The sequence below is a fragment of the Sinocyclocheilus rhinocerous genome, unplaced genomic scaffold (assembly GCF_001515625.1).
Source record: "Sinocyclocheilus rhinocerous isolate Xijiao unplaced genomic scaffold, SAMN03320098_v1.1 scaffold1295, whole genome shotgun sequence".
NCBI classification, from domain to species: domain Eukaryota; kingdom Metazoa; phylum Chordata; class Actinopteri; order Cypriniformes; family Cyprinidae; genus Sinocyclocheilus; species Sinocyclocheilus rhinocerous.
The window spans coordinates 648,323-656,830 of record NW_015660499.1 but is presented as its reverse complement, the minus strand read 5'-3'; the positions used below and the strand labels follow the sequence as shown (position 1 = coordinate 656,830).

Below are 8,508 nucleotides of genomic sequence, written 5' to 3'. Positions count from 1 at the left end.
GCTGTGATGCAAAGCTGAATTTGTAGCATCATTACTCCAGTCTTCAGTGTCACATGATCATAATGAATAGTGAAAACAGTTGTGCTGCTTCATATTTTTGTGGATCTCATGATACACTTCCATTCAAAAATATAGGGTAAGTATGATTAAAAAAAAAAAAGACAATAATTTTATTTGGCATGGATGCAGTAAATTGGTTTAAAAAATGACAGTAAATATACAGTATTTATGCTATTCATAGAATACGAAAGAACTGCTTTCTAACAAGAATCAGTAATCAGTAATTGAGCACATAATAACTGATAATTATTGAGCAGTAAATCAGCATATTAGAATGATTTCTGAAGGATCATGTGACACCGAAGACTGGAGTAATGATGCTGAAAATTCATCACAGGAATAAATTACATTTAAAAAAATAGAAAACAATTCTTTTAAATTACAATAATATTCCACAATATTACTATTTTTACTGTATTTTTGATCAAATGGAGCCTTGGTGAGCAGAAGCGATTATCTCAAAAACATTTTTAAAATCTTACTTGCTCCAAACTTTTGGCTGGCAGTTAATATTAAACATCAAATACAGTATGTACTGATTTACGTCATTCAGAAAATTAACTCACCTTCTGAGCAGAAGTCTCCCTGGTGACCGAGGTTGCAGTGACATCGAGAGCCTCCAGTGTCGTAATCGTTGATGCAGAAGCTGTCGGGGGGGCAGACCGTCTCGTCACATGGTACATCATAGACCCGGGGTCTTTGCCCTTTCCACGGCGTCATTGACGGACTGGGAGAAGGCGTGGTGGGGGCGGAGCCTGTCAGTATAACAGGTGTGGTGGTTGTCCTGGAGGCGGAGCTAGTGAGCGTTGTTGTGGTTACAGGAGTTGTTGATGTGGTCCATGCTGCCGCTGCTGTTGGAGTGAAGCTGATATTTTGGGAAACAGGTGTACGCATCCTATAAATAACATTTCCGTTTCTGGGAGTCCCGACGCGGGTGCGGAGCTGAGACCGTCTGCCGCTTTTCTTACTGCTAGTTAACGACTTTATCTGCAAGAAATGTACAGATGAAAGCCAGAAAGATTAAATAACAACACATTCTTTGTAAAAAAAAAAATTCAAGTTCTCTCTTTTTTCCGTGACTTTTGCATTTTTAATTTTAGGTTTCTTTAACAACATAAAAGATGGCTCACCTCCTCAATGAAGACGTCATAATCTGAGTCATCGATTTCAAAGCCGTCCTCATCTTTACTGTCAGAGTTTGAGATGTAGACGTCATAGTCTCCACTGCCTATATCTGCTGAACCTGTTTTTTTTTTTTAAATAAAGCAGTGTATATTTCAGTCATTTGACCTCATACCAAGTACAGTAAGTAAGCAGGAAAAAAACCATCATGATTTCATGCACAAAACACCTGATTTTAGATTTCAAAAACATACTAGAAACATAGATTCCGACTGCACACAGTTTTTTTTTTGTTTTTTTTTTAAGAAATTGGGTCTGTGTGTACAGGAAGAGGTGAACTGAATTGGAATGACAAGAGTAACCCAAGCGTTGTTAATAAACTAAAACGTAATTTTCATGAATCGAAATAAAAGCTGAGATAAAATAAAATAAAATTTACTTTTAAAAAATAAATAAATAATAAATAAATACTTTAAAAAAACGTAGAAATATTGCCTTTGCAACTATCCGAAATAAAATAAGTACTAAAATTACTAAATCTAATACTGAAATAAAAAATAAATTAATGCTATATAGAAATATTAAAAATGAGTACAAACAAAATTACTCAAATTAAAATGAAAACCAAAAATATGAAAATAAAAGCTAATTTAAAATATTAATAAATGCTATAAAAGTGTATAAATAATACTAAAATAACACTATTGCACCTTGGTCAACAAAAGCTTTTTTTTTATATGAAATATACCAACTAAATGTAAATTTCTATATTTCTGAATATTTTTGAAATTTGTGTTTCTTTTGGAAATGCATTTCAATTCTTCTTTACATTTGATTTCACATTTTAATTCTGCATTCTGTTTTCTACCTCAATTCAAATTCAGGTATTACATTAGAATTTAAATGACATGCTCAATTCAGTTCCCAAAACAGGGACTAAATTGTAACAAATGTTGCAATTACTCTTTGTTTTAATGCACTTTTACATTTCAGAACTGACCCAAATTTAATTTTGTACCTAAAAGTAACACATGAGGTGGTCAGTGGTTGTCTAAATCCAGTTGTTTTTGGGTGGATCTAACTGGTTGGATGTCTAGACCAACAAAACTTAAGCAGCAAATTCTTGTTTGGGGGGTCTCTGTTCTTAATCTGTCTGCTGGAGGGTTTGGGAAGGTAACTAGCTGTAATCTTCCTCCTTGTGGTGTTTGTGTGACAAAGAGGAGCATCTTCCTCAAAATGAACAGGCTTTAAGATGCTTCATTTAATTCATCTGGTCTTTCCAGCCACCATGCATGCAAACAAACCTGTGAGGAGCATCCAAACTATAACGATCACAACATAAACCATGCAAACCACACACTTAAGTATAGTCCTTTAGACCCTTTTATCACAATGGTGAACCAGTAACCTTACAGTAGCCAGACCTGAGGGTCTCATAAGGTCCTGTCCTGACCGCACTGTAACTCACCGAGAGTGTGCACGGGGTTGTTGATGGCACTGGGAGGGCTGATGCCGTGTGCGTTCACAGCTCTGATGATAAACTGGTACTCCGTCTCAGGAATCAGACCCTTGAGCACCATAGAGTTCGACTCTACTGGCTCTCTGATGTGCGTCCACTCAGTGTCCATCTCCGGTCTGCAACACACACACACACACACACACTTGTAACACTAAAACTCTACTAGATTTTATTAAAGAAAATATGAAGACAAATTTGCAATGATTATGCTAGGGTCCAGCCCAAGTTTATAATTATGACTTTAGGTCTCGCCCTCACAACAAATTCATGGAACTTTTTGCAGGTTTTATTGTTAGGCAGGTGACAATGTGGTTAGGCAGGATTTAAATCCTCAACTTGATTGAAATAAAGTTGAATTAAAATAAAATAAAACATTGAATGAAAATCTTACACTCTAAAACTTATACGAAAATGAGAAAAGTTACATTAGCAACTAAATTTTATTTCAGTTTGTTGCCAAGGCAACATTTTTTTTAAGTTAAAGTTGAAATAGCAAAATAACTACAACTAAAACTGAAAAAAAAATATAATATTTTTTTATTATTTATTTATTGAGAAACTAAATTGAAATATTAAAAAATAGCAATAATAAAATTACAAAATTACAAACAAAATGACTAAAACAATCTAAAATTAAATTTAAAAATGACAGGGCAGATTTAAATCCTTAAATGAAGTAAAGCTGAAATAAAATAAAATATAAATATTAAAAAAAATCTTACACTTAAAAACTTAACAATGAGAAATGTTGCCTTGGCAACTAACTAACTATTATTTATTTATTTAGAAACTTAACAGAAAAATAAAAAATATATACTGTATAATAATAAAAAGAACTAAATCCCAAACACAAAATAAAACTAAAATTAAAATGAAAACTGAAAATGTAAAAATAAGAGCTATGAAATAATGTAAATAATAATAAAATAGCACGCTGGTCCTTTGGTTGACAAAAGTTAAGTTGACAAATATGATGAAATATATACATGCAAATTTCTACAGGTGGCACTTCACACATTACATTCATATACTTTTCTTTGAATATCTTTAAAATGTGAATATTTCTTTGAAAATTCATTTCTATTCTTCTTCTTTGCATTCAAATTCAAATTGAAATACTGCATCCTGCTTTCAACCTCAATTCAAATTCAGGCATTTAATTAGAAATCCTTAAACCTGAGTATGAGCAGGATAGTACTAAAATAAACAAAGGTGCTTCACGATGCCATAGAAGAACCTTTTTGTCTAAATGGTTCAATAAAGAACCTTTAACATCTGAAGAACTTTTCTGTTTCATAAAAGGTTCTTTGTGGCGAAAGTAGGTTCTTCAGATTATAAAAAGGTAAGAAAGAGATGGTTCTTTAAAGAACCTTTGACTGAATGGTTCTTTGTGGAACCAAAAATGTGACACTGGAGCACAAAAGCAGTCTTAGGTCGCTGGGGTATATTTGTAGCAATAGCCAAAAATACATTGTATGGGTCAAAATTATAGATTTTTCTTTTATGCCAAAACTCATTAGGATATTAAGTAAAGATCATGTTCCATGAAGATATTTTGTAAATTCCTACTGTAAATATATCAAAACTTAATTTTTGATTAGTAGTATGCATTGCTTTCCTACTGTAAATATATCAAAACTTAATTTTTGATTAGTAATATGCATTGCTAAGAACTACATTTGGATAACTTTAAAGGCAATTTTCTCAGTATTTTGATTTTTTTGCACCCTCAGATTCCAGCTTTTCAAATAGTTGTATCTCGGCCAAATATTGTCCTATCCTAACAAACCATACATCAATGGAAAGCTTATTTATTCAGCTTTCAGATGATGTATAAATCTCAATTTCGAAAAATTTACCCTTATGACTTATTTTGTGGTCCAGGGTCACAAATGGTTCTTCTATGGCATCGCTGTGAAGAACCTTTTAAGCACCTTTATTTTTAAGAGTGTATTAAACACCACTAATAATCAAAACTCCATATGTCAAAATGAAAACATTCTAGTTCGCAAGCAGCAAATGCACTGAAGACTGAGAAAGAATTGATAGTGCCATTAAACACATCTGCAGTTCTGTGTTGTTCATGGTAAAGAGAGGCTAAATTGAAAGGTTGTTAATCTGAGAAGCAGACGGTCTCTGGGGGGAGTGAGTCTAAATCTGCTGGAGGACACAGTCCGACAATCATGTTGCATAATTATCCATGAGGATTACAAACATGCTAATTTCACACCCAAATGCACATATACTTAACACAAATGTACAGCAGGATACCAGTCAAATGTCTGGACACACTTCAGTGAATTTATTCTTTTTATTTCTTAGTTATTTTATTTTAGCTGTCTATTTTCTGTTTTCACTTTAATTTTAGTTACAAGAAATTTTGTTTTAGAAATTTTGTTCGTTTTTTTTTTGTCATTTTCTTTAGTCTTTGGGTTTAATTTAAACATTTTTATTTATTAGTATTAGTATATAACGAAAATGAGAAATGTTGCCTTGACAACTATAGCTGTTTTATTTTAGTTCAGTTAACATTTATTTTATATCAAGTAACATTTTTTGTATGATTTTAGTTTTAATTACAGTTAAGAACTGAGCTGTGCACTTTAGGTCAGTGAAAAGCTTCTGTTCAATGACAAGAAATAGAGTAAAACAGACAATATATGGACTTGTTAATGCCGGGTTCAGACTACACGATATTTTTGTCGGTCACGATAGTCACTGTGTCAGATTACACGATTTTGACTCCTAAACTCTTGTCGTGTCGTGGACAAGAAACATGTCAGACTACACGTTGCTTCCCGACCATTCATCGCGTGCCGTCTTTAACGACGCGCGTGAAGTCATCGAGAAGGCGGAACTAGCGGCTGACTTCCGAAAACAAGAGTGTAAACATTGCTGGAGTGCTTCCGCTATAGTTCGCCAGCATTTTTCTTTCTTTATTCTGTCCTTTCTGAACCTTTCCTCCATCTCATAATTCCACCTAGCAGCACCATCGTCTCTCTTTCGTTTCGCCATGTTTGAAACCTGTGTATGAAAGAGCTTCTGTGCTGCTATTGGTCAACGTCACCAATGTGACGGAACTCGTCGTGGACGACGGAAAAAAAATTAAACATGCTAGTCTGTCTGTAGTGATGTTGTGAAGCATCGCAGACGCGGAATCGGTTGTCGTCCACTATGACACACTACACGTGCTGAAACGATCTTGCGTCCCGAGGCCCATTGTCGTTTACGAATCGGGCTAAAATCGTGTAGTCTGAACCGGGCATAAGACTACTATACAATATTGAATATTTTTATATATTTGTTTTTTATTGAATATATAAATGTTCATATATAAATTTTTGTGCAATTAATTATGTAATCAATTAATCAATTGTAATTAATCAACTAACTGGCCTTGAGAAAGACCATTAGATCTAAAGATGTATGTTAATATGATAAATACAAATAATTATAAATAAATAGGAATCATGTCAACTGATTTATGAATTTCTTTACAAAGCTAATAATTTAATTTAATTTAATGTAATAACAAGAAAACAAATGCTTAGCATTCAATATATGGATATAATGGTTTTAAAAGGATAACAAGTTGCACTTCATGAAGATGGAATCTAGATGAAGCAACCATTTTTATAATTTCATATAGCTTTCATGATTTTACTATTATTTTCAAATGTAATAATAAAGAAAGAGGAACAGCAATCATCAGTCATTTTCCAAGAATTCAGACGGTTGTGTGATGTGGCTCAGTAGTTTGATGTGTGTGCCCATGCAGACTGTGTGCTGAACTGGTCTGAATGGGTTAGTTGTGTTCTAGAACAGTAACTACCACAGAAATGCATTAGTTTCATGAGTCATGCGGACATACATGGCCCGACAGGGTAAAGATCACACGCAGAAACATCAGTCAAAGCCAACAAATGCACTGAAAAACTTGCAGAAAACTCATTCTTTGAAATTAAATGAATGAAGATTAAGACAATGTGACTTTGTCCCTGAAGTCGACTGAAAATGTTTCTCACATGGAAAAGCAATTTTTAAATCTTGATCTTTCTTTCTGTATCTATCTATCTATCTATCTATCTATATTTGATCAATTACCTGATATACGCCACAAGGAAGTATAGCACAGGTGCACTTCCTTCACTCTCTCCATGCTGCCATGACAACGCCAGTTCTGTGTCTGACACTGGGACCACTTTAGGCTGGGTCGGAGGTGCAGGAGGCATGCACTTTTCTACAAAATAAGAGAATAATTTCCTGTACATTGATTATTTCTGTTACTTAAGAAACCGGATGAGCTAAATGCACAGTAATGCTGATCAAAATGCATGTTTTGGGGTTTGTCTGCTCACCAAGAGAGCCAGTGCTGATGTCCCGGGGCATGCTGGGTCGGCCCTCCCCTGCCCAGCCGTACGCCCCCACACTGACACGGTACTGCGTGGCCACCTTCAGGTTCCCGATCACCACATCCTAACAGACACACGGGAACAGCTTAGCATGCAAGACAGCACCATATGGCACTAACAGAGAAACAGATACTGAACATCCACTCACAAAGCTGGCTTGGCCGTCAAACTGTCCCTGTAAGATGAAACAACATTTCTGCTGAAGTCAAATTGTTCATTTCAACTGTGGTAAAGTTACACTGAAGCCTCGCAATCACTATACTCTGATTTTTTTTTTTTTTTTTTTATAAAATACTTGATAAAGGATTTGACTAAAATAACTAAAACTGAAATAAAAAATCATAAAAATTATACAGACATTTTTAAAATAAAATTGAAAAATTGAAAATATTAATAAAAACTGTAATAGTATCTCAATGATACAAAATTAACACTAATAAAGGACCCATTTTGGTGGAAAAAATGGTTTGTCTGACTAAAGTGAGCAGCAGTGTCTCTGTTATTTAGTTATCACTGTCATATGATAAACACTGGGAATCAAACTAAATATTGTAGAAACTTAATTTTCTGTAAAGTTGCTTTGCAACGATTTGTATCGTAAAAAGCGCTATACAAATAAACTTGAATTGAATTGAATCAAACAATCAATATGTTATGCAATTAGCAGAGAGGCACCGATTTTTTTTTTTTTAACAGTTAAAGCACAATTTTATGATTTAAAAAGATGGCAGGATTTGTACCTTGTAGCCAGTGATAGTGCTGACGTGTCTACGGGGCATTTTCCACCGGACACTGAATGCAGTGCAGTTCACCGTCTCCAGCTGAATGTCCAGCGGTGGACTTAACCTCTCTGACAGCAACAACAGGAAACAAAATCAACATTTTAGCATTCATTTGTTTATGTACAGTAAACTCTTAGGAACAAAGGTGCTTTCTTGGAATCTATGATTTCATGAAGAATCTTTAACATCCATAGAACCTTTCTATTGGACAAAAAGAGGGTAAAAGGTTTCTTTATAATATTAAAATGTTCTTCACACTAAGGAAAAAAAAAATGTTTGAACCTAAAATGGTTCTTATATGGCACTGTGAAAACCCTCTATCAATAATTTTGCTTCTTCCAATGAAAAGGCATCTGGTCTGAATCAGGAGAGAAATATGCACAGATCAAGCTCCATTTATAAACAGTCCAAAATAGTTCTAAACAAGTATGTAGGTGGATTTTGATGTGCGATGGACTTTTTCACTGGAGGAAGCTTTATTATGGATTATGATTATTTGTGACCCTGGAGCACAAAAGCAGTCTTAAGTCGCTGGGGTGTATTTGTAGCAATAGCCAAAAATACATTGTATGGGTCAAAATTATTGATTTTTCTTTTATGCCAAAAATCATTA

The 8,508-nt window shown here is 34.1% G+C and overlaps 1 protein-coding gene across 1 annotated transcript in view; it reads right to left on the bottom strand.

Moving 5' to 3' along the window:
• LOC107725080 (pikachurin-like) overlaps positions 1-8,508 on the bottom strand; it is a 25,286-nt gene that overhangs the window by 15,516 nt on the left and 1,262 nt on the right. The window contains exons 4-10 of the mRNA XM_016534221.1: positions 7,854-7,963; positions 7,262-7,288; positions 7,060-7,177; positions 6,806-6,941; positions 2,651-2,817; positions 1,191-1,303; positions 627-1,047 (exon numbers count right to left, since the gene is read on the bottom strand). Of these exons, the coding sequence (XP_016389707.1) occupies positions 627-1,047; positions 1,191-1,303; positions 2,651-2,817; positions 6,806-6,941; positions 7,060-7,177; positions 7,262-7,288; positions 7,854-7,963 (1,092 nt within the window). The remainder of the gene's footprint in view (positions 1-626; positions 1,048-1,190; positions 1,304-2,650; positions 2,818-6,805; positions 6,942-7,059; positions 7,178-7,261; positions 7,289-7,853; positions 7,964-8,508) is intronic.